Source organism: Nannospalax galili, unplaced genomic scaffold (assembly GCF_000622305.1).
Source record: "Nannospalax galili isolate Female #2095 unplaced genomic scaffold, S.galili_v1.0 scaffold451, whole genome shotgun sequence".
NCBI lineage: Eukaryota > Metazoa > Chordata > Mammalia > Rodentia > Spalacidae > Nannospalax > Nannospalax galili.
In genome coordinates this window covers 2349982-2377177 of record NW_008331662.1, presented here as the reverse complement: position 1 = coordinate 2377177, position 27196 = coordinate 2349982, and the positions used below count along the sequence as shown (strand labels likewise).

General features: G+C 40.0%; 1 protein-coding gene across 1 annotated transcript in view; it reads right to left on the bottom strand.

Moving 5' to 3' along the window:
- Positions 1–26729, bottom strand: part of Brdt (bromodomain testis associated) — a 48888-nt gene extending 22159 nt beyond the window's left edge. Inside the window, exons 1-11 of the mRNA XM_029560495.1 lie at positions 26541–26729; positions 23637–23774; positions 22042–22156; positions 14623–14798; positions 12344–12694; positions 7636–7764; positions 6512–6697; positions 4678–4850; positions 4226–4503; positions 4013–4138; positions 3715–3933 (exon numbers count right to left, since the gene is read on the bottom strand). Coding sequence (XP_029416355.1) covers positions 3715–3933; positions 4013–4138; positions 4226–4503; positions 4678–4850; positions 6512–6697; positions 7636–7764; positions 12344–12694; positions 14623–14798; positions 22042–22156; positions 23637–23774; positions 26541–26729 — 2080 coding nt within the window. The remainder of the gene's footprint in view (positions 1–3714; positions 3934–4012; positions 4139–4225; positions 4504–4677; positions 4851–6511; positions 6698–7635; positions 7765–12343; positions 12695–14622; positions 14799–22041; positions 22157–23636; positions 23775–26540) is intronic.
- Positions 26730–27196: the final 467 nt, after the last annotated feature.

Here is a 27196-nt window from a genome sequence, read left to right as displayed (position 1 = left end):
GAGTTTGTGTTTAGTTGTATAACAATTAATTTAACTCTGTGAGATTGAGGCCAGTCTGGTCTACATAGCGAGTTCCAGGCCACTTGGGGCTACAGGGAGACCTTGTCTCCAAAAAAATTACTAAAGATAGATCTGTCAGAAAAGGATATTTCACCAAGGCTTTCAGAAAAGTTACCTCTCTTAAGACTTTGAAGAAATGAAATTATATTATCTCCTACATTAAGTAAAAAATAAAAAACCTATTACCTAGAATTCTCAGAATCATAATATTTATGTCAGCTCTAAACAAATCATAGTCAATTATGACACAAAATTCTGCTGACATTGTCACTTAATTTTTTGTTCTTTTGAGACAAAGTTTTATTCTTTATTATTCCATACTGGCCTCAAATTTGCAATCCTCCTGCCTCAGACTCCTGAGAGCTGGGATTATAGGTGTATGCCATTACACCTGGCTTGATTTTTATTAGATGAGACAGCAGGTAAATTTTGTTACTATACCTAATTTTCACAAATTTTATTTTCTCAGTAAATAACCCCATTTCCTTCAAACTTTGAAACTTGTCAAAGCATATGTCACCTAGTTTTGAGAATGCCATGTGTGCATAATTAAGAGCAGTAGGTGCTTTGATTAGTTTTACAAGGAGTGTTGCATTGATGTGATCTGATTTATTATTTTTTTCTCTACATTTTACAATTCTGTTAAAAATTTTTATTCTTATTTTCAGGGAAATGAAATTGGTTTTAGTTTACACACTAGAAATGTAAGAGCCTTAAAGTATTTTAAAGTATTTAGGACAAAAGTTCTTATTGCTTCCTTTACTTATATTAACCTAAGATACAACTTTTCCCATTTTAGACTTTGGATTTGCAATTTATAATACACATAAACAGTAATTTTTCAATAAAGTACATAGACTGATAAAACTATAGTTAAAATTTCAAGCATAAGTGACAAGCCAGGCAGCAACACGTGCCTGCAATCTCAGCACTCAGGAGGCTGAGGTAGGAAGACCAAGAGTTTGAGTACAGCCTGGGCTACATAGTGCTATCCTGTTTCAAGCAACAACAAAAGGTAATTCACAGTACCAAATGAAAGACAAACTGATCTTAGTGTAACAAATTTCATATTATACATAATATAGTTTGAAAGTTTGAAATAAGAAAAATTAGGGTTGAGGGTATAGCTCAGTAGTTAGATTGCTTGCCTGTTATTTATTTGTAAGGTCCTGGGTTCAATTTCTAGTGCTGGAAGAGGGGAGTAAATTTGTTACTTGATGGACTGGAAAGATGGCTCAGTGGTTGAGTATTGGCTTGCTCTTGCAGAAGACCCAGATTTGGTTCCCAGCATCCACATGGTAGCTAACAACTGTCAGTAACTACAGTTCGAGGGGATCTGATGCCCTCTTCTGGCCTCCATGGGCATTGCACAAATAGGTGCACCTACATACATTCAGACAAAACATTCATACACATAAAATAAAAATAAATTGGGGCCGGAGAGATGGCTCAGTGGCTAAGAACACTGGTTGTTCTTGCAGAAGACCCGGGTTTGAATCCCAGAACCCACATGGCAGCTAACAACTGTCTGTAACTCCAGCCCCAGGGGATCCGACAACCTTTTCTGACCTCCATGGGCACTGCACCACACGGGTGCACTTACCTACATGCATACAGGCAATACATGCATACACATAAAATAAAATAATAAATAAAATAAAAAATAAAAAATTTTTACTCTGATAATACACATTTGAAAACAAGTCTTAGGTCAGCTGAGTGGTATGCAGCTAAATTCTAGCGGCTCGAGAGGTAGAGGCACAAGGATTGAAAGTTGAAGGATTGCCTGGGCTACACAGTAAGTTCAAAACCAGCCTGGACAATTTAGTGAGACCCTCCTCAAAATAAAAAGAAAACTGGTCTGAGGATGTAGCTCAGTGGCAGAATACTTGCCTTGTATGCACAAGAACTTAGGTTCCGTCTCAGCACTGCAGAACAAAAACTCCTTTGAGAAATATGACACTGACCAAGAATATAGGCCACAAAATAAAAATCCTGAGGATGAGCTGTTCTGATAAAAAGTTAGGAAATTAAAAACCAGATGCACCATTTTAAGACTATATTGCTGGTGATAAAGATTTTCCCATCAATCAGCATCCTAGAGGATTTTATCAAGAGCTGGGTATGGTGCAGCATGCCTACAATCACAGATTTGGGAGGCAGAGGAGGACTGCTACAAGTTCAAGTCCAGCCCTGTTTATATAGTAAGACACTGTCTCAAAAAAGTAGAGGAGGGGCTGGAGAGACGGCTCATGCATCCACATGGTGGCTAACAACAGTTCATAACTCCAGTTCCAGGGAAATACAACACCCTCTTCTGACCTTCATGGGCATGTAGGCAATATGCTCATACACATAAAATAATAAGTAAAATATTTTGGAAGGTATAATAATATCCTAACAAATAAGGTACATTTATAAATTGAAAACTGCATGTAGTATTTTTCTTCTAACCCTCAAAGTATTTATCGAATTATTTAACTTAAATAATTCACACTAACAGTTACAAAATGAGCTTTATCCTACAAATAAACTGTAATTTATTAGGCCATAAATGTTTTATTAGATGAAATTACAATTGCTAATTACAATGTAAAATACTAAATGGGACTTGGTCTCTTCCCAGTATTGTAAGATATGAAAATACTGTATAATAGAGCTCTAAATGATTTTTAAATGTGTTAGTAAAAATTCTGTTGTTTTATAAAATTGTTTACCACTGTGTACTTTAGAACCATGAGGGGAAAAATGCAGCAATCAGCTCCACAGAAAAGCAAATGAAATAGAACCAAAAGGAAAACAGAATCCCTGCAAGCCAGCAGAGCCTGACTGCAAAAAGAAGGATGTTCTTACAATGGATAGCAACTCTTAATATCTGGATGGGCTCAGTGGGATTAACAAGGAGGACCGAACTTTTCAAGATACATCCCATTTACAACAAAGCAAATTGTAGGCATAAGAACACTTTAATTTGCATTTGGTTAGGTTCATCATATGAATACCACTGCAAAGTCAGCATTTTGGGGGCAGTGATCACATGCCAGCTACATTAAGCAGTAAGGGAAAGCAAGAAGACTAATATAGCCCATAACTCTGCAAGAGAACATGGTACTTCTGTCTCTTTTTATGTAAGTGGAAGATAATATTCTATAGGAAAAAAACTGATTAAAGTGAAAAAATGTTCTACAAATTCTAGAAGGACCTGCTTAATTTTTTTAAAAAAAGTGACAGTTCGACTTAGAGCTCAGCATCTTAATAGGGCATACATACTATGTGTCATTAGAGTGATCTCACATACATTGATGACCACATTGAAAAGCATCCCCAATCTAAAAAGAAGTAAAAATCAACACTTTCTTATATGATATTTTCTGCTTTTAAAACCCGATATTATTTCCTAAGACACTATTCCAGTAGGAGTAAACTTATCCTCAACGTTACAGATCTACAAGCCATATTGTAGAATATGAAACTTCATTTTATAAGTACCTCTTTTAAGGAAAAAAACAAAACAAAACAAGACGTCTCCATGCAGTTTAATAACAAGTGTGGCATCTAAACCATAGGATCTGGGAACAGATCCTTCTAAATATGAATTCTCAGCATAACAAGAAAGTCCATTCCCTAGCAGAAGGAGCTCAGGGGACAGCTAACCTGGTTCCGCATCGCTGCTGTCTGAGCTCGAATCGCTGCTGCTGCTGCTGCTGCTGCTGCTGCTGCTGCTGCTGCTGCTGCTGCTGCTGCTGCTGCTGCTGCTGTTGCTCGCGGACCCAGAGCTGGAGCTGCTGTCGCTCAAGCGGGATACCCTCACCAGCTCTGTGGGTACCTGCGATGCTTGAGGTGGCTGAGCTGCCCCTGGCGGCGGCTTCTCACCTGCAAAACAGGGAAACGTGTTAATACACTTTAACCGGCCTGCAGAATTTGGAGAGAACACTTAAAAACGGCCACCTACGTTTCGCTGGCTGCTTGGTCTGTCGCTTTCTGCAATTCAGTTGATTGTTGACATCCAGTAACCGCAGTTCCAGTTCCTGCTTTTTCTGTGTATGGAGTTCTTCTTTGGACTTGGCCGTTTTCTTGGCTGTGGGATTTAGGGGTAGAAGAGTGTGAGCATGAGCACAAATGAACGTGTCGGGCTGTGTTCTTAGCTCTGTGCAGAGGGACCTACCCTGGGTCTTCAGTGGTCTTTTCCTCAGACAAGCCACGACGTATTTTTCCAGTTCCCGTAGTGTGGATGACTTCAGTGTCTCAAAGTCTATCTCGAGCTCATCGGGATTGGAATTTCTCAATGAAGGTTCTCTTGATTGTATTATATGAACTATTCGCCCAAGTTTCTCTCCCGGAAGTTTGTTTATATCCAAACTTAGCTGCCTTTTCTCATCGTAGTTCATAGGCTTAGCTGTTTCTTCATCATCAGACTTCGGAAGCGGTTTCTTCTTTGGTTGACTGTAACAATAATTATGTTTAGTTACATCTATTTCATTTTAGATCATTAATTTAGCTACTAGGGATAGAACCCAAGTCCTTGCATACACTAAGTACATGGTCTATCACCAAACTAAACCTGTACCCAAATTTATTTCACATAGTGCTTAATAAGTCATCATAAATGATACTTACTTGCTCTTGGACTTTTCCTTTGGTTTCATTTCCTTAAACTTTTTCTTTGGATTTTCGTCTCTGTTACTAGTCGGTTTTCTTTTTGGTGCCCTTTTAGGCTTCTCCTTCCTTGTTCTTAGCTTATGGAAAGGAACTTGAGTTAGAACCTGTAGCTGCTGATGGACAGTATTAAGCTAGGAAAGGAAAAACAACAGAAACAAAACAGTCTTTAAGCATTCACAGCTCTAAATAATTAAAGACAGTCGAAAAAATGACATTCCAAGGAGCACCCTTTGTGAAATTCGTTCATGTTATATTTTCACTTCATTTTAGACACTATTTTGAAGGGCATGCAAAAAATTTCAAACACCACATGTTAAACCTATAAGCTTAAATATTCATCTAAAATTGGTCCAGAGGGCTGAGAATATAGGCCAATAGTAGAGCATTTGCCTAGCCTATGCAAGGTCCTAGATTTGAATCCCAGCATCACAAATAAATGATATAGCAATAAAAAACAGGTCTTTAAGGGTTTTTTTTAAAAGATTTAAAAAATTATGTATATGCCAGTCTCTCTGTGTGTGCCAGTCAGTGCACATATGTGCAGGTGGCAGTGGAGGCTAGTGGCATCAGATCCATGTGAAGGTTGAATTCCAGGCAACTGTGAGCACCTGACATCATTGCTGGGAACCAAACTTGAGTCTTCTGGAAGAATAGCAAGTGCTCTGAACCACCAAGGTATCTCTCCAGTCTTGGTCTTAAGTTTTTAAATTATTAACTTTTCAGGTATAAGCTCAGAAATAGTTAATATTTTATCACAGAAAGTAGCAAATGTTGAGGCTGGAATGATGGCTCAGCGGTTAAGAACACTGGTTGTTCTTGCAGAAGACCCAGGTTCAAATGCCAGCACCCACATGGCAGCTAACAACTGTCCATAATTCCAGTTCCAGGGAATCTGACAGCCTCTTCTGTCCTTTGCAGGCATTGCACGACACAGGTGCACTTACCTACATGCAGGCAATACATGCATACACATAAAATAAAAATAATAAATAAAAAAATTTAAAAAAGAAAGTAGGCCAGGTGTGGTGGTGCACGCCTTTAATCCCAGCACTTGGGAGGCAGAGGCAGACAGATCTTTATGAGTTCGAGGCCAGCCTGGTCTACATAGTGAGTTCCAGGACAGCTGGGGCTACAAGGAGATCCTGTCTCAAAAAAGACAAAAAAATAGCAAATGTTAAATAAGATCCCATCTATAAAATATCTCACATTATATCACAAATCATTTCAATCAACCACTCATTGTGATTAGGAATGTAACAGAATTTTTTAAAAATTTAGCTGGGCGTAGGGTTCATGCCTTTGATCCCGGCACTTGGGAGGCTCTATAGGCAGGCTGCTCTCTGTGCCATCAAGTCATCCTGCTCTACATAGTGAGTTCCAGACCATCTGGTGCTGCAGGGAGACCCTGCTTTAAAAAACAAAAGATTTGCCAGGCTTTGTGGTGTACACTGATAATCCTAGCACTTAAGTGGTGGAGACAGGAGGGTCAGGAGTTCTAGGTATCCTTGGCTATAAAGTGAATTCACAGTGAGAGAAAAAGAGAGGAGGAGGAGGAGGAGAAAGAGGAAGAGGAGAAGTGGGAGAAGCAAGAGGAGGAGGAGCCCTCTAGGATTACGTGGCATATAGATACTCAAGTAGGAAAGATCACTAAACATGAAAAATGTGCCCCAAAGTAATTAAAGCTATAGACATTAAGTGATCTAAATATAACAGCTTTAAACCTACAAAGACTTTGTCACTGATCAGCAGCTCACAGCAGGCACATCAACACTCATGCCATATAAAAAACCACCTGCTCCTGAAGTTTTGCAAGACGCTGGACTCGATCTTCAGAATCATCAGAAGAGCTCTCTTCTGAGGAAGCATCACTGCTGCTCTCTCTGCAGAGAGTTTTTGTGTGGTCGGTTGTAAAGTGACATGTAGGCATATTTTCAGCAGGTTCATCAGGGATTCTGGCAAAACAGATCTCAAAAATATCCTATAATGGAAAATTAGTCTGTTCAAGTTTTTTTGGTGTGTTTTAAGACAGTCTTCCTGTGTTTTAGTCTGGCCTGGAACTCACTATGTAGCCCTTGAACTTGCAATCTTCCTGCCTGCCTCCAGGGTTTCTGGGATTATAGGCCTGTGCCAGAACACTTGGTTTGGTCTTCTGCATTTCTGATTTAATGCAGCAAGAACGCCATTTAAGAAAAAGTACTTGCATTGACATATTTGGGGCAGAATTCTTTAAGATACCAGAGAAGAAATGTAAGATCCATGCTTCTCTGCCTGCCAACCTCAGCAACTTTTCTCTAATTTTCTAAGCGACATGAACTTTTCCAGTTACACAGTGGATTTTAAAAGATATTTTATGAATTACTTTTATTTATTTTCTATGTGTATGAGTGTATTGCCTGCATATATGTAAGTGCACCTGTGTTGTACAATGCCCACAAAGGTTGGAATAGGGTATTGGATCCCCTGCAACTGGAGTTACAGACAGTTGTCAGCCACCATATGGGTGCTGGGAATTGAACCTGAATCTTCTACAAGAGCAGCCAGTGCTCTTAACCACTGAGCCAACTTTTTTAAAGGTCTGATGATTTGAGGTAAGGCATGTTCTGTTCTATCTTTCAGTGAATCAAGACTGGGCAGTATTGGACCCTCCCTTGTGTGGAGCACAAGCTCCCACCAGCTCTATCATTTTCACTGAAGATTCACCAATTTCTTCTGAAGAATAGGCACCTTTAAATATTTGCTACTAAAGGATAAGTAACTCCATAATTGATCCCCTCCAGTTTAATCAATATAATTTATAAATTTTTTCATAGTATTCAGGGATAGAGGCATTTGTTATTCATCTCTTGAGTTATAGTTCTGAATATTTTATGCCATGTTTAGAGGGAAACCACTTTTAGACCGTAAGTGAAAACTCACCTGCAGGCTTTGAGCCATTGTGACTACTTGGTGATCTGGAGGATTATATTTGTAGCAGTTCATGAACATTAATCTCATATCTGCAGCAAATTCATAGGCGTCCTTATATTCTTGGCTATCCATTTTCCTCTAAGTTAAGGAAAAGTTAGATGAATTCACAAATAGAAAAATTCAATTCACATGAAATAATTCAGGCAATTATACAGAAAATGACACAGAGAAAAAAAGCCTTCCACTTTGGGGTAAGATGGTGGACTGGAAGCTGAGGCTTTGTGACCCAGTGAGGAAGTGTAAGGATAAGAAAAAACAAACTCTACTACAAAGAGAGGAGGTGCTTTGGAAATTCAAAAGTGGAAATGTATAGAGAAACAGACAAAAGGACCCAAAGCAGCTTAGTCACTCATGGGCAGGCTGCGTGGTTCCTTGTGCAGGAAGCAGAAGCCACACCCGGAAGGCAAGCAGAACCACACCCAGGTGAAGAGAGACTGGCGTTCTGCTGGTGGGACAGAGCCACAGCTCTGACAAGCCTCTAATCTAGTTGTGGGCCTTGCTGAGACAGCGACTGTTGAGGTGGGATGGATCAGCAATGGGCAAGAATCCCCTGGCTCAACAGACTGTGGCCAGGTCCCATCTTGGGAGGGAATGTAGAGTTTAAAACTGAGCAACCCCCCCCCCCCACTCAACATGCCACAGTTCACACAAAACACAGGCCTGGAAATCAGCTGTGGACAACAGGAGGGCAAGACACTGACAAGCTGAGACATGCAAGTGACAGGAGGCTTGACCCAGGCAGTGAAGTGTACAGTTAGCCCCACCCTCGGCACCTGGGAGAAGCCCTCCTCAAGTATGAGTGTCTTTGGAGCATGACAGCCCTGAGCCTGAGGTCAATGGGCATATCAACGCGTGGTGCCACCTTATCCATCATCAGGCTCATGTTACCTGGTCCAAGAATTCTGCAGCTCCACTGAGCCACTTGATATCTACGGCCACATTCCTCCAACAGGCGATGAGTGCTTAGTGGATTCTGAAACTATGAAGACAGGTCTGCCTTTACAGATCTATCTCAGGACTCTGGTAGCTTTGCCTGCTCCCAATGCACTTGAAAGAAACCACAAGCTAAGAACCCCAGGGTCCAGGAATTAGGGAGTCTGCGGAGACTAGGAGAACCTGCCCAGCCCACAGACTACAAAGCTAAGTCTGGCAAGCAGACACTTTCGGTGTGCAAAGAAGGGAAGCTATAAAGTAAAGACAGCTCTGGTAGATATAAGTTGTTTGTCCAATACAGGTTTGGTGCCAGCATAATTCACAAGAAAGCCAAGAATCCACAAGTTCAGCTGACCTGTCCCTCACTGTATATAGCTAGAAGGCTCCAATTTTCAAGGACTGAAGAAGTCACTTCAATGTTTCATTTTTTTCTTATTGTTTTGTTCCCCCACCACAATCCCCCACTTTTTGTTACTTTGAGAGAGATAGAGTGCGTGTGTGTGTGTGTGTGTGTGTGTGTGTGTGTGTGTGTGTGATGGATGTCAGGACATACAGTGGCCATGGATCTCATGTGGAGGTCAGTGGACAGTTATCTGAGAGTCAGCTCTCTTCCTCTCTCATGTGGGTACCAGGAATTGAACTCAGGTTGTCAGACTCAAAGGCAAGCTCTTTTATCCACTGAGCCATCCTGCTGGCCCCAAGATTTTTCTATTTTTCAGAAAAGCTTTTGTTTTTTATTCACTTGCATATAATTATCTAATTTTGCTACCTCTTTTTAAAATTGCTAGGCAGCCTTTCCCCCTCATTTTCTGTGTCTCTTTTTTTCTATTATGCTGTCAGTAGTATTTTGATTTTATCTAATTTTTTAACGCTTTCATGGCCAGGTGTGGTGACCCATACGTTTAATTCCAGCACTTGGTAGGCAGAGATAGGTAGATCCCTGAAACCATAGAAAGATCCCTGGTCTACATAGAAAGTTCAGGACAGCTAGGGCTACATAGTGAGACCCTGTCTGAGAAAAAAAAGTTGGATGTTCTTTATATACTCCTTACATTTATGTAACTATGGTTGTTGATTTTCTTGTTATTGGGTAATCTTTTCTCAATTATTTTTAATTTTTTAAAAATTAAAATTTTTTCATAGCATTTGCCTCCACTTCCTTTTCTTTTTTTGAGACACCGTCTCCCTGTAGTCCCAGCTGGCCTCAAACTCATAGAGATCCGCCTGCCTCTGCCTCCCAGCACCTGACCTTTTTTCCTTACTCTTGCTTCTGTCCATCCTCTTTCCCTAGCCCCCACCATTATCTTACTCATTGACTACTTCCATATTTAATCATAATTTGTAACTCTGCAGCACACTCTACATTAGTTTAGCTATTTTCTGTTTTATGGTTGCTCCTGATATACAGTGGTTTTTAATCAATTTCAATTGCCCATGTAACCTTCATATGGTTTGATGTGGTTGCTGTTGAAAGCAGTTTGCTTTTTCCTCTTTTAGTAGTACTGTGATTGAGTCCTCAAAGGCAGAACATTTGCTAAGAAAATCTCCAAATAAGACTACAAGAGATACCAAACAAACAAATGCACATCACAACACATAGAAACACATACACACAAACACCCCAAAACAAAAACCCAAAATAAAAACCCAAAACAAGGGCTGAAGAGATAGCTCAGCTGTTAAGAGCACTGACTGCTCTTGCAGAGGACTCAGGTTCAATTCACAGCACCCACATGGCAGCTAACAACTGTCTTTAATTTCATTTCCAAGAGAATCCAATGCCCTCTTCTGACCTCAGAGGGCACTGCGTGACACCGGAGCACTTACACAAATGCAGGCAATACACTCATATACATAATAAAATAATAAATAAAATATTTTAAAAACACACAAAACAAAGCCAGGTGAATAAAGGAAATTAGTCACAGACCTGGGCCTGCAACACAGAGAAAAACGTCAAACATCTCAAAGACATAGAAAATGCCTTGGAAAAGCTTCAACATTGTTTTGTGGTAAAAGCCCTGAAGAAACTGACTAGAGGGATCATAATGCAACATAATAAAAGGTCATATATAACAAACCTATAGTCAACTTTATACTAAATGGGGAAAAACTGAAAGTCTTTTTTCTAAAATCCTGAGTGAAACAAAGGCACCCTCTTCAGGAATTAAAACAAGAACAAACAATATAAGGTATTATATGGAATTAAAAATCTTCTGTGGAGTAAAGGAAACCATTAGTAGAGTGAAGAGATTTGACAGAATGGAAGAAAAGCTTGGCCAACTCTACATTGGACAGAGAGGATTAATGCTATAATCTATATAGACCCCCCCAAATAAAACCTTCACGTCATCTAACCAATAAATGGGCTAATGAATGTAATATACAGTTCTCAAAGAAAGAAGTACAAATGGCCAGTAAAACTACATTGATGTTCTATCTTAGCCCAGTCAGAATGGCTGTCATCCAGAAAACAACAGATCCTGGAGAAGATACAGGAAAAGAGGAACTCTAATACATTGCTGGTGAGATGTAAACTGGTACAGTCTTTCTGGAAATCAGTACGGAGTTTCCTCAAGAACTAAACATGGAATTGCCACATATGATCTAGTTGCTGAGTGTGTACTCAAAGGATTCTAAGTCAGTACACCACAGAGATACTTCCATAGCCATCATTATTGCTGCCCTATTCACAATAAAGAAAATGTTTAACAGGCATATCTAGTTTCTTTACAATGGCCTTTCTTAAGACTGAGGTTCCTCTTCCGGCCACATTTTCTTCCAGGTTTCCTTTAGTTCAATGACCTGAGTTCAATCCCCTATTCACAAAGATAGTATTTTGACTGTTTTCTTTACCTTGTGGCCATTGGAGAAGTCATTTTCCCTGCCTGAAATACCCTATAACTAAAAACTCCTATTTACCTCTTAAGATTTGACTCAGGTTTATCTATTTCATATAGCATTCCATAACCTTGGCATCTGAGTTGGCATGTAGGGGAAGAAGAAAAGCAATATTTTGACAAGATAATGGCTAAACTTAGTTTTAGAACTTATGACATGAATCTTCAGACTCAAAGTGCTAATGTCCAGTCCAAGATGGACAAAGTCCAATGTAGAACTAGAGAGAGAAAGACAAGTCATCTGCAAAGGGCCAACAAGTTAAAAGCAGAGAGACACCAGAATGTCCTTTAAGCATTGAGAGAAAATGATTGTAGTTTCAGGATTCCATACTGTTAGAGTCATTCAAGAACAGGATAAAATGCAGATACTTTTAGACTTAAACTGGGTTTACTACCTATAAACCCTCATAGAAGGACCACTAATTTGAACTTCAACAAACACAATAAACTCAGAGGGGGACAAAGAATGCAAGCAATGAGGGCAAACACAAAGTTTAGTAACACATTAGTAAACTTTACTATATTGATAAAAATAACGAAATAAAACTGGGCTTTAAAAAGAAACTGTCTGAGGAGATGGCTCAGTCCTAAAGTACTTGCTGTGCAAGAGGAGCTGAGTTACATCCCCAGCATCCACGTAAAAGGAATGTGTTGACATGAAAATGAAAAGGCATATTTAAAAAGGTCCCAATGATTCTCTTTGGGGGACATGATTCTGGTGCTGTAATTTTCTTCATAAGTTTCTGGAATTTAAATTTCTTTGTAATGATGAAATATTTTTATAATCAAGAAGAAGAAACTCTTCCTATTCAGGCAATATTTACCTTTATAGTTCCAAGATCCATTGGATTTTTGACAACTTCATAGTAGTTACGGAGTTCCAAAGCATTAGTGTCAACGGGGTTGTAAAAGGGCCACGAGTATGATAAATGCTTCTTTGCAAGCATCTCTTTAAGAATTTCACTACAGTACTTTAATTGTTTGGTTACTTTGACAGGCTTTCCAGCTCTATGTTGTTGCTGAGAATCTGTCAAAATGTTCTTCAGTGTGCCCTCTTTCATTGACATATTTGTTGATTTTTCTTCTCTCACTGTTGGAGGAGATTCACTACTTGCTTTAACTGTAGAAGTTGTAGGAGTTGTTGCATCTGTGCTCCTCTTTACCCCCTTTGTAATCTAAAGTAAAACACATCAACAAGAAGCTACCATTAAGGACATGCTCATCCATTAATAATATTTATTTATTCTCTCTTTCTTTGGTATTTTTGAGACAGGGTCTCCCTGAAGCCCCAGCTGGCCTGGAACTCGCTATGTAGACCAGGCTGGCCTTGAACTCACAGAGATCCGACTGCCTCTGCCTCCCAAGAACTAGGATCAAAGGTGTGTGCCACCATGCCCAGCCATTAATAATTTATAAGGAATAATTACCAGCACCAAGTTTTCACAGAATTTACACATAAGTTGTCAATGCATGCATTAAGTATTAATTAGTTTTGTCCTCTTTTACAGGAAAAACCAATAGGTGTAATATTTTCTTCCCACATCCCAAAGAACAATCTTGTATAAACACAAATGAAAGATAGAAAATAAAAGTCATGGTTATACCAAAAATGTTTTTGAATACGTGGAACTAGTTAGGGTGTTTAATTCCTAAGAGTGAAGTATATGCCAAGTCTGGTGGCACATCACCATAATCTCAGCTCTTGGGAGGCGTGAGGGTTCCGGGAATGGGTCTCCTTAGTGAGACTTCATCTCAAAGCAAAGCAAAACAAAACAATTGTGGACAATTCCTTTCTGTTGGCTGTTTTTTAAAGTTTTCTTTCTTTCTTTCTTTCTTTCTTTCTTTCTTTCTTTCTTTCTTTCTTTCTTCTTTCCTCCCTCCCTCCCTCCCTTCCTTCCTTTCTTTTTTTATGTAGTCCAGGCTGTCCTAAAGCTCACAGTCTATCTCAAACTGGTCTCAACCTTGTGATACCTCTGCCACAGCTTCTTGAGTGCTTAAATTACAGGAATGTACCATCTACATGGTTAGAGTAGACAATTCTTAATAGCATTACTAGCAAAATACTAAAGTAGTTCAAATTCTACCTAAGAAATCTCTGAAATCTGTGTAATACTCTAAGTCTGTGAAATAGTGTGACTTAAGATTACTCTGTGCTGGGACCAGAGAAAGGATGGTTCCACAGTTAAGAGTTTGCTGCTCTGCCAGAGAACCCAACTTCAGTTCCCAGCAACCATGTCAAGTGGCTCACAACTTCAGATCCAGGAGACCCAATGCTCTCTCCTGCCTCTGGGGACATGGACAGACATGTGGCATACATTTACATAGACACACATATACAAATAAATAATTTTAAAAACATAAAAATATTAATCTATACTGCTGGATGTGGTGGCACCTTTAATCCCAGCACTGGGCAGGCAGAGGCAGGCAGATCTCTGTGAGTTCAAGGCCAGCCTGGTCTACATAGTGAGTTCCAGGCCAGCTGGGGCTACAGTAAGACCCTGTCTCAAAGAAGACCAAAAAAAAATTATACTGAAGACCAATTTTCGTATCAATTTTTAAAAAGTATAAACAACCTAACATCCTACCTTACATGGAAATCATTCTTGAAATAGTGATTTAACAATACAATAAGGCTAAGGAGACAGTTCAGTGCTTGCTGCACATGCACGAAGACCTGATTTCAGATCCCAGCATCCATGTAACAAGCTAGGGGTGGTCACACCTGTAACCTCAGCATTGTGGGGTGGGGGTTGGGGGTGGAGACAGGATGATTATTGAGGTTTGCTTGCTGGGTCATCAGGAAGCCCAAAGTAGGAGCTCAGGGTAGGAACCTGGAGGCAGGAGCTAAAGCACAGACCATGGAAGATAGCTGCTTACTGGCTTGATCCTTTGGCCCATGTTCAGACTGCTTGCTTATACAATAGAGAACAATCTGCCCAGAGTGCCACTGCCTACAGTGGGCCTTCCCACATCACTCAAAAATCAAGAAAATACTCTACAGACGTGGCCACAGGCCAGCCCAATGGAGGCAATTCCCCAATTGAGGCTTCCTCAACCCAGGTGTGTCAAGTTGACAACTAAGGCTATCCAGCACACTTACTTGGAGTACAGTTTTTGAGTCAGAAGTGGAGGGAGCTTCTTGTGCCTTGTTTAGGTGAGAGAGTGGTGTCTCAGGAAATCCAGATGGAATCTCTTGCTGCTTAAACACATCTTCTGTTGCCTTGGAGGAAATCTGTTCTTTAACAGAGGAGACCGGCATCTTTGGTTGAGTAGCCACTGAATATGAACCAGAATCAAACACATGAGTATAAAATACCATTTTCTCATCTCATTGTCTAGTCTATTTTAATTCAGTCAGTTCAGTTTTTTTTTAGCAAAATAAGTACAGTACATTTCCATTCTTTGAAATTCTCCCAAATAGATTGTTGCCAACAATTTGGCCAACATAGTCCCAGATGCTGAAATCCTGAAAGATCAGAATCCTTAAAGTCTAAAACCTATGAATATCACAAGTTCTAGAGTATAATTCTGGAAAAGTTATAAAGTTCTTTAACATACATGTATTTACTGATTTTTTTTCTCCTTTTGGCAGTACTGGGAATTGAACCCAAGATTCCTGCATGACAAGAAGGTACTCTACCCTGAGCTACAACTGCAAACCCTTATTTATATCATTCAAAGGAGGTATGAGAAACACAAAAACCCAGTCACATACTTCATAGGCCACTTTACACAATAAAATAGGTGATCATAACATACTTATTTTTGCAAACATAGTCAATTTACTATCAAGCAGCTACATGGTTATGGCACTTATGAGCTATAGTCATATAGAAATCGATCAAAAAGCAAAATGTATAAATACATATCATAGTTGGTAACTGTATGCACCTAGCTTTATTAATGCACTCATCTGAAATACAATGATGACAACAAAGATCTTATCATGAGCTCCATTCAAATGCTCCATTCACCACTGCATCTGCTTCCCTATTAACTAAACTTTGGAATCAAATAAATGCAGATAATCCATTATCCCGATGCCTTCTATTCCTGGTCTTTGAATCCAGGATCTATGTAGTGAATACATAATTCCAGAATGTCTGTAAGAGTTCAGATTCTGAACACCTCCCAAAGGCACATGTGCTAAAGACTAATTTATGCTGCTAGTGGGAGATGGTGGGAACTTTAGGAAGTTAAGTCATGGGGTCATGCCCTTGCAGAGTATATCAGACCCCAGTCCCTTCCTATATATCTCTTGCTTACTGATTACCATGAGGCAAACAGGCTTCTTTTGCCATTTACTCCCACTATGATGTTCTATAAATCCACAGGCCCCCTAACAGGGCCAACCAACCATGGACTAGAGCTTCTGAAATCATGAACCCAACTAAACCTTTCTTCCTTTTAAGGTGATTGAGGTATTTTGTCACAGTGATGCAGTGCTGACTAACACATTATTTATACTCCCAGCTGAAACAGAAAGCTTTGGGGATAAGGGGCTTTATTTTGATCACCCTTATGCTTAACTTTGGGCTCAAGAGGAATATAATAGATATATGTTACATCCTTTTATATGGTGGACACTAGTCTAGATCCTAGATTACAATAATGAATAGGACTTGTGAAGAACACTGTTTAGTTAAAGAAGCAGGCAGAGCTGGGGTGCAGCTTAGTGATAGAGAACAAGCTTAGTATGTGTAAGGCCATGGATCCAATCACCAGCACCAACAAGAAAAGGGGAAAGAGTGAGGAAAAGTAGGAAAAAAAGAGAAAAGAAACATAGAAAACAAGTCACGTTGCTTACAAGTGATGCCAACAGTTAAGAAGGAAATAGATATGGTGCTGAGGACTTCAAGGCAGAGACTTTACAAGAGACCAGCATGAGAACATCATGTGACTGTTAGTGGTTGTCCCAGTGGTTTCCCCAGCAGGGGAAATCAGCGAGTGTCAGAGTCCATTTTCTGTTGTTGTACCTGAACACTACTGGGTAATTTATGAAGAACAGAGATGGTTGGAGAAGTCCAAGTGTGGACCTGGCATCTGCTGGCATTCAGGTGAGAGTTTCATACTATATCCTAACACAGCAGAAGGCACCACATGACAAGATGAAGCAAGCATGGTGGAACTTGCTTTTAGAACCACGTTATTCCTATAATAAGCCACTAACCTGTGAATGAATTCATTCATGAGAACTCTCTCTTTCCCACTCACCTCTCAAAGGCCCCTTAACACTATTGCACTGGGGACCAAATTTCCACACATAAAATTTGGAGGACACTTTCCTTCAAACAATAGCATTGAATGAGAGGTGGGTAACTTAAAATGTGAATGGAAAATTGGGCAAGGATCAGATTACAAAGAGCCATGTGATAGAATTTATATTTTATCCTTCCACAGGAAACCAAAGATAGGTTTTAAACATATGAATGATTTGGTCTAGCTTGCTTTTTATTTGATTTATTTTTATCTTAATTAATTTTTGAGATGGGGCTCATGTATCCCAGATTGGTCTTGAACTCACTTTGAAGTCCAGGATGGCCTTTGAGTTCTGATTCTGTTGTCGCTAATTCTCAAGTTTATGTGGTGCTACTAGTGGCTTAAAGATAAGGTTTGTAGGGCCAGCAAGATGACTTAACAGATAAAGGTGCTTACACCAAGCCTGATGACCTGAGATTGATACCCAGAACCCACATGATGGAAGAAAAGGACTGACCTCCATGTGTCACTCCCACAATAAATAAGTGTAATTTTAAACCTTTTTAAATATAAGGGTTAGTTGCTCAGAGAAGGTGACTATGTCAGAGATATTAAATTGGGAATTAATAGCACAAAAGTGGAACTTAAGAAAAGAGGCCCTCACCCTCACCACATGGACCTGGTTTCCAGCCCTTGCTGACTGAGTAGAGTTTTAACACAACTGACATTCATAGAAACCATGAATAAGGACACTCCTGTTATAAACATGATCATTAAAATGGCTAGAGAAGCTGGGCATGGTGGCGCACCCCTAATCCCAGCACTCAGGAGGCAGAGGCAGGCGGATCTCTGTGAGTTCAAGGCCAGCCTGGTCTACATAGTGAGTTCCAGGACAGCTGGGGTTACAGGGAGACCCTGTCTCCAAAAGTCAAAAAAAAAAAAATGGCTAGAGAACCACACATGGGATAAATACATGTCTTCATCATTTTTTCTGTTACCCATGTGTAGCAAAATGGCTTTGATTCTTTTGGTTAAATTTGATCTGTGGGTTTCATCTTAACCACATTTCATCTTCATATGTAAGCCTGCCCAGTAACCTCATAAAGTACTTCACAATTCCATTTATAAAATTTCTTTCAGACTGGGTAGAAGGCTCTGTGGTTAAGAGCAGGGACCACTGTAGTAGAAGACCCAAGTTTGGTTCCCAGCACCCACATCCAGTAGCTTACAACCACCTAGAAGTCCAGCTCCAAGGGATCAGATATCCTCTTCTGGCCTCTATGGGCACCTGCACACACATTTGCACCTATTCATATACACACATACACAATTAAAAATAATAAAATAGGGGTTGGAGAGATGGCTCAGTGGTTAAGAGCACTGGTTGCTCTTGCAGAGGACCAGGGTTCAAATCCCAGCACCCACACGGTGGCTAATAACCCTCTGTAACTCCAGTTCCAGGGGATCCAACACCCTCTTCTGACCTTCACAGGCATTGCACAACATGGGTGCACTTGCATTCATGCAGGCAATATACTCCTACACATAAAATAAAAATAATATACAAAATATAAAAATAATATATACTAAATCTTAAAAACTTCTTTTAGTAAGAAAAATAAGCATATTGCTACAACTTTTACATCTTTATTTTTGCCTTCAACTTCATAATTATGTCCACTAAACAATCTAATTCCCAAAGCCAAATCATTTATATAGCCACTGCTGAAGTATTGCTGTCCTAACACTGCACTTGATTCTTTGCAAGTGCATCTATTTAATCAATAAACTCACTAATTTTGATTCACTTAAAAATTATTTTTTATTTTATTTGTTTGAGTGTTTGCTTGCATGTGTGTACATGTACCATGTGTGTGCAATGCCTGTGGAGGACAGAAGAGGGTGCTGGATTCCCCAGAACTGGAGTTACAGTTGTTAGCAGCTATGTGGGGCTTCAGAAGTGAATCTAGGTCTTCTGCAAGAGCAGCCAATGCTCCTAACCAGTAAGCCACCTCTCCAGTCCTCCTTTGTTTTATTTGACTCATCCTGAAACTTTCTTGTGGCTCCTAACAATGCCGAGGTGTCCCAATATCTCATTTTAAATTATACTATAGAGCCATATTTAAAAAAGAAAAACAGTATGGTATTAGTGTAAACACAAACAAATGGATGAATGCAATGGAATAAAGAATTCAAAAAGAAAGAGAACAAAAGAAAAGAGAAAACAATAATAACAAAAATAGAAGAGAGGATTCAGAAATAAACCCATACAGCTATAGCCATCTGCTTATCAACAAAGATGCTAAAGACACTGGAAAAAAGACAACCTCTTTAACAAATGGTGCTGGGAAATCTGGAGAGCCACAAGCAGAAGAAATTGAATTCTTATCTCTCATCTTGTATAAAAAAAATCAACTCAAAATAAAAGACCTTAATATTCTAAGACTTTGAACTTTGCAACATCAGAGGAAGACATGGGGAAGAGCTCAAGATCCAGGCAGACAATGATCTTCTACATAGGATTCCAATAGCTCAAGAGATAATAGTAAAAGCTGGCAAATTAGGTTGTTTTCAATTGAAAACCTTCTACATATTGAGGGAAATAACAGAGTGAAGCAGCTGTTTATTGTATTATAATATCCATGATTAAACTTTTTTTAAAAAAAGAACATTCAAGGGTCTGGAAAGATGGCTTAGTGGTTGAGAGCACTTCCTACTCTGCCAGAGAACCTGACTCTGATTCCAGCACCCACAGTTGGTTCACAACTGCTTGCAACTCGAATTCCAAGGGATTCAATGCCATCTTCTGGCCTCGGAAGGTGCCTGCACACACATGCTACCATGCATACACACATACACATGAATAAAAATAAATTTAAAAAAGAACACCCCAGAACTGGGCATGGTGGTACATGACTGTAAGTCTAGCACTTGAGAAATGGAGGTGGGAGGATCAGGAGCTCAAGGCCACTTTCCTCTACATAAGGAGTGCCAGTTGAGGCTAGTCTGGGCTACATGACATCCTGTCTCAAAAAAAAATAAGATCTGTGGCAAGATTTCTGAGTGAGTAAAGGCTCTTGCCATCAAGCCTGCTGACCTAAGTTCAATGTCCGGAAGCCACATGGTAGAAAGAAAGAAAGAAAGAAAGAAAGAAAGAAAGAAGGAAGGAAAGGAGGGAAAAGGGGAAGAAAAGAAAAAATTCAAGAAATATGTAATTATTATTTTGGTAGAGATTATAATTTAAATCAGTGATCGTTAGCATCTTGCGTTAAAGCAAAACCCCTCACTCATCTATGTGCTTTCTCTATCTCAAGAAAGGGCTTGTTTTAACCCTCATGGAGAAGCCTCCAACTTATACTGTTAGACTTAGGGTCCACATCTTCCAAAATCAAAATAGGAAGAACTTTAATGATCAGTGTATTTTGCAAGATTGACCAAGGAAACCTTTAAAAGTCAAACTATCTTAAAGATCAGTAATAAGGGCCAGGTGTGGTGGCACATGACTTTAATCCCAGCACTTGGGAGGCAGAGGCAGGCAGATCTCTGTGAGTTCAAGGCCAGCCTGGTCTACATAGTGAGTTCCAGGACATAGTGAGTCCCTGTAGCTGGGGCTACAGGGAGACCCTGTCTCAAAAAGATCAGTAATAAGGAAAAAAGTACACATTACTATTAATAGAAATTATCTCCACAACAAACCCACTATAAACCTTCTATGTCCCAGCCACTTAATTATAAATTGAACATTTACAATGAAAGACAAATCTTTTCCTATTTAGGATGAAGATATTAACATGGACTGATCAAAAACTTGACTAAGATTAAACATTTTGAGTGATCCAAAAATTAAATCAACATTTGATCCATAATTCTCTATAATAAATCCAATTAAATACTAAGATTAATTTCATAACAGTACATGTATGTATTCCCAGGTATGGTGGTGTAGGCCTATAACCCCAACTACCCAGAAGAGACAGAAGGTCTACAAGTTCAAGGTCAGCCTGAGCAACTTAGTGTCAAAATATAAATTAAGAAAGTGGGAATAAGCAGCTCAGTCAGCAAAGTGCCTATCATGGCAAGAATAAAGACCTAGGCTCATGCCCCAGAACCCACTTTTAAAAGGTCAGCATGGCGTGCCTGCCTGCAAGCACAGTGCTTGGGAGGCAGAGACAGGTGGATCCCTGGGATTCACTATCCAGTCAGCCTAGCCTACTTGGTGAACTCTAGGCTAGTGATAAAAGACACTGTCTCATAAAACAGGAGCTGGGGAGATGGCTCAGTCAGTAAAGTGCTTTCTGTGCAAGCATGAGGACCTGAGTATGATCCCCACATCTATGTAAAATCTGAGTGTAGCAGTGTGAGCCTGTAATCCCAGAACTCGGGAAAAGGAGATGGGAAGATCCCTGGGTCTGGCTGGCCAGGCAGTCTAGCAGAATTGGTGAGATCCAGGCTCACTGAGACCCTGACTCAAAGAATAAGGTGGAGAGCAATTGAGAGAAATGCATATGAACTTCTGGCCTCTACAGACACAGACACAGGCAAAGACAGGGAGACACACACACACACACACACACACGGCTAGGGAGATGGGTTAGTCAGTAAAGTACTTGTCCAACAAACATGAAGACTGAATTAGATCTCCAGAAGCCATGTGAGAAAACCAGGCTTGTGATGTGCTCTCTAGCACTTGGGAGGCGGACACAGGCAGATCCCTGGGCCTAAGTGTCCAACTGGCCTAGTCACTACATGCTCCAATAAGAGAACTTACCTCACAAAACAAGGCAGGTAGATGGCTCTTGGAGAACTAAACCCAGGGTTGTCCTCCTGCCTCCATGTGCATTTACATGCACACACATGCACACATGAACATGCACAACAACAAAAAAATGTCTAGGGGAATAGTTCAGTGGTAGAGTGCTTGCCTGGCATATGTGAGGATCTGTGTTCAAGCCTTTATACCATACACAAAAGTGCTGCTCTGTAATAACTCTGAATAATCCTATAATAACATTTCATTCTTACATATAGGGCCTTTTGGCAATGGGCCATCTTATCTGTAGAGCACAGATATGTGACCCGCTATGACTGGCTAGGTACCAATCAGATGAATGTCACTATGGGACAGGAAACCTGACTTCAAGGCCATGGTCAACACAGTCTTCACCACCCTTATATTCAGCCATCTCAGGATTAAGGTGTAGGACACTGTTTAAATGGCATTTTTTTTTACAATAATTGGATATAAAGAGACCTCTATATGTCTGTCTGAGAGAGAGAGAGAGAGAGAGAGAGAGAGAGAAAGGGTTTACTCCCAGCTTACCTTTCTTTATCCTTTCCTTACCAACCACAACTTGCTCATCTTTTGGCATTTGAGATAATTTCTGCATAAATAACTTCTCTAGAGCTTGAGCCATAAGAACAATGTCATCTCCAGGCTAAAAAACACATTAAACATACCATGAGGATACACAGGATGGTCATTGTACTGAATTTCTTTATAGAAGGTGGTACAGTAGTCTTAGGGATTTATCGCCTCTAAATTTAGAAAATAGTGTAGCAGCTCAAAGTTGAAATTCTAGCATCCTGCCCCTTCAACTTGTAAGGATCAGAATGCTTTTCTGAACACAAAGGAGTAAAATCTAACCAATCCCAGAGTATAAAAGGGCATTAGGAATTCTAATCTCTATCCCTTGAATAGGTTAAAGCAAAACCTGGTCCTTGCTGAACAAAGCACTTTATGATCTGTGGTGATATTTACATTAACTTGATTAAAGTGACAGTTTAGGACTAATTAAGTTTGAAAATGTCACTACCTGTTTCCAGGTCTTCCTCTTGTATTACCTCATTGCTGAGCAAAAAACTACTAAGTGAAATTAAAAAGCAGAAGCCTAGTGCTGAAAATATTTCTAAGACAGCAGCACAGGAAAACTAAACTTTATTGGGTTCAAACCCCAGCACTGCAAAGTGGGCAGTTTATTCACTACTTAGGTGATGGCTAGGAATTGGTACCACGAAATGTAATCAAGATTAATGCACTGTCAAGCTTATTCATCTTATACCTAAAACAACAGGAGGGCAGAGGGACACATTAGAACATAATCATAGAAACCAGCTACCAGTGTTTCTTTTTATTTCTTTCTGAGACAGGGTCTCATACTGTAGCCCAAGCTGGCCTTGAACTCATAAAATCTTCCTGCCTAAGCCTTCCAAGTACAGACATCACAGGAGTGCTGAGCTACCAGCACAGGTATGAGCTACCATATCTGGCTTTGGTATTTCATCTTTTAAAAGCATAAGCCATTCCAGCTATTCAGGCAAAAATAGAGCCAATAGGTTGAACAACACAAGTTGAACAAAAAGATTGAAAAATGAAAATTATGAAATCTAGTAAGAAAATATTTTACTTAAAAGATACATAAGCTGGGGCTGGTAAGATGGCTCAGGGCTTGGTAAAAGCACTTTCTATATAAGCTTAATGGCCTGACTTTGATCCCTAGGACCCATGGTGGAAGGAGAAAACTGACCTCTGAAAGTCACCTACTGATCTCTACAAATGCACTTACGCTACGAGTATGCCTGTGCTCCCCTCACCCACATTATACACACATACAGTAATAATAAACTAAAATTATAAAATATTGCAAATACAGCATATCTGAAAAATTACGTATGCCGAGTATGACAACACATGTCTATATAATCCTAGTACTCTGGAGGCTGAGGCCTTAAGAGGACCCCAAGTTGGAGGCAAGCCTGGGCTACATATTGAAACCTGTCTCAAGCTGCACCTCCCGTTCAAAGCAATATAGAAGTTATCCCAAATCAGGATTTGGAACCTGAAATCACAGCATTTGTCATCCACTCTTTTCTACATATAATAGCGAAGACTCAGCAGTGCAATACAAGCGTACATACCTTGTTGTATAGATAACAGTTTGAGAACATTGTGTTGAAGTCTTCTATACATTCTGAAGCCTTCACATAATATTTATTCTCCAGTCGCTTCTTAATTGTTTTTAAATCCATTGGGGCTTTTATAATGGTGTAATAATCCTATAGTTTTAGAGAAATCATAAATAGTATTAGGAGCTGGAATGTAGTTCGGTGGCAGAGAACTTGCATAGCATGCACGAGGTCCTGGGTTCCAGCCTCAGCGCCCCAATCAATGAAAAAAAAAAAATAGGTTGGGGATGTAGATAAGTTGTAGGACAGCTTGCCTAGTATGTTTGAGACCTTAGGTTCAGTCCTCAATACAGACACACAGACAGACATACAGACAGACACACATACACAAACACTTTTTAAAACTGTGGACCATAAGAGACAGGTATTAGCAAGGGTGAAATGGAGAAAATGGAGGTACTTTAACTGGGGAGGGAGGAGGGAGAGTTAGACAAGGAGAGGAGAGATAATGCTTAGTGTTGTGAAAAAAAGTGGAAAATGTATTACTTCCAAAGTCTACTGAAAAATTACACATACAGTATCTCTACATGAGCCCATGTGTATAGCTAAAGGCTATATAACAAGAAGCAGTGCCAGACAGGAGAAACTTCCCTTCAAGTTGTTGGCCAGGGTAGTCCAAGAGACTCCCCAAACTGCACAGGCTATTGCCACAGCCCTTGATTTTACCTCCTAGAATTTGAAAGTAAGACCCTATTGCTGAAGATAGGACATGCTTTGGACACAGGACTTGGAGCAATGGAGCTGGAAATGACCTGGACACCTTCTTCTTGAAGACTAGTTCTCATAGTTTTAGAGGATACTATGCAAGCTGTTAAGGAAGAACATCAGTCAATGGTCCAACCCCAGCTTTATGGCCTAATAACCACAACCATGACTGGCACAGCAAACTACATTGGAGCAGTAGTGGCACTTTTATCTTGGGAGTAATCAACAACTACCTAATTGGACTTATAGGTTATTCAATAGGAGGGAACTCATGTGTGGTACTGTAAACATAGCTAAATACACAAGGCTGGAGAGGTCATAAATCTTAGAGAAAACCCTAAGGCTGTCACATCCCTAGACAAACATAATTTCTTATTATGCACTAAATATGGATCCTTATATTTACAGACAGGTACGCCAGTCACCACTCATTGAAAAAGCTTCTTTTGCAACAGATGGAGACTATTACAGTCACACACTGAGAGTAAGTGTCTTTGAAATGTGTGGTCACACACAGAGAATAAGTGTCTGTGAGATGCCCAACTCTAAGTGATACATCTACAGTGGAACCTCTATACCTAAGGATCACAGAACATCCTGGAACAAAGGATAGAGAGAACACTAATGCACCTCTCAACTCTCATCAATGAAGCTCCCTCATGCAACAGAAGGCAATGAACACAAAAAGTCACAAATAACCAAAGCATAGAGAACAGGAATCTGCAGAGTGTGGTACTTGAACAGGACTCATACGTTAAGCTTCACCACCCAGGGTTCAGGAACCATTGTAGAAGAGGGGGCAGAAAGATTTAAGAGCCAGGGGAGGAGGTGCATGACTATATGGAAACAGAGGCTTATAGGCTTATACCTTGCTCATATGAATCTACAGCAATGGTGTCAGTATGCACAAGACCTATGCAAGCAGACAAAAACACAGCATAGAACTGTGGAAATGGGTAGCAGGCTCCAATCTTAGCTGAAGAACTATTGGTAGCTGATTACTGCTAGGTTAGGGGGAGTTGATCTTCTTTAAGGAGTGACTCTAGATAGGCTGATTAGACCCCAGTGGATGAACTTGCACTGAGGGATGTTCGGGAACACTGGCTCAACTCAATAGGCCTTAATATAAACAACAGAATGCATGAAATCTGGTGGTGGTGGGGGCTATGAGAGGGTGTGGATGGGGGAGGGGGTATAAAGATGATTAAGAAGTTGTGTATTAGATAAACAAAAATTCAATAAAAATATACAAAAAATTTAAAATGCTTCCTCTCAAAGCTTGCCTATAAATAGAAGTAATTACAACCTGGATTTCCCAGGCTCAGAGAGGGGTTTGAATGGGGCTAGAAGTTTCCATCATAGAAAAGTGATCAGGTTACCTGCAGGAGAAGGAGCATCTACCATCCTCCTCCCACATGAGACCCCACGCAGCTAGGCCAGGGAAAGGATTCTGGCCATGGTAGGCGCGGGACCTGAGTTATGGCTGTTAAGCTGCTTAGTGACAATTCTCTCCTCCACACATTTCATCTTATGCTTTCTTGGGAAGGTAGTTTATGCAAAAATACAATCCAAAATTTCTACAGACCATATCTTGATATTAGTTTCTGAGTCTACCTCTCAATTTTTAAAAGTTTATTTATTTATTTATCTTTATGTGTATGGGTGTTTTGCCTACCTGTGTATTAGTGCATTGAGAACACAGTGCCTGTAGAGGCCAGAAGAGGGTATCAGATCCCCTGGAACTGGAGTTAAGGATGGCTGTTAGCTGCTGTGTGGGTGCTGGGAACCGAACCCAGGTCCTTTGCAAGAGCAGTCAGTGCTCTTAACCGCTGAATCATGAGCCCATCTGCCTCTTTCTGATCCATTGCTTCTGCTTATCCTCATGACTTGTAGAAAGTTCCTCTCCTGTTTAGATTTCTAGCACCTAGAATCTGGGCTGGTGAGATGGCTCAGCCAGTACAAGTACTATTTTGTGGGTCTGACAACATGAGTTCCCTCCCTAGATGGAGGGTCTCCAGGAAGTTGTCTTGTGACCTCCACACACTCACTGTGGCACACATGTACACACACACACACACACACACACACAATGAATAAAATAAAAGCTAAGAACTAAAATAAAATAATTTAAATTTAACATGTTATACTTACAGGCAACTTTAGTTTCACAGCATCCACAGGCTGTTGAAAAGGCCATGAAAAATTATGCTTCCATAAAGCCGTCAGGACAACTCTCTGCAGGTACTGCAGCTGATTTGTCACTCGCCCATTTTTCTTAGTGTTTATGTATTCTGGTGGAGGAGGGTTGACAATAGCTGTTTGTCGAGTTGGAAGAGACATTCTTTACCACTTCAAATCCTGGTACTCTAATGTTGTCTACAAGTACATGTCCTGAAAAATAAGAAATGGAGTGCCTTATAAATTGTTTTTGAGAACCAAAAAAGTTTACTGAAGAGAAAGTCTTGTTGTTTATTTTCTGGGGTTTTGAGACAAGGTCTCACTATGTTTCTGAGGCTGGTCTGGAACTCACTATGTACTACAAAACCATGCCTGGCTTTTGGTTGTCGCTGCTGTTGTTTTTGAGACAGGGTCTCAAATCTATGTATGTAGTTCAAGCCAGCCTCAAACTTGAGATTCTCCTGCCTCAGCCTCCAGGGTATTAAGAGTACAGGCATACAACCAGCATACAAAGCTAAGATACTGTATTTTAAAATACATTTTAGGACAGAAAAGGAAAGCCAAATGACAACTTTTTCACAAACACTGACCTTATTTATATTAGTATAAATCGTTTCACTATATATGCC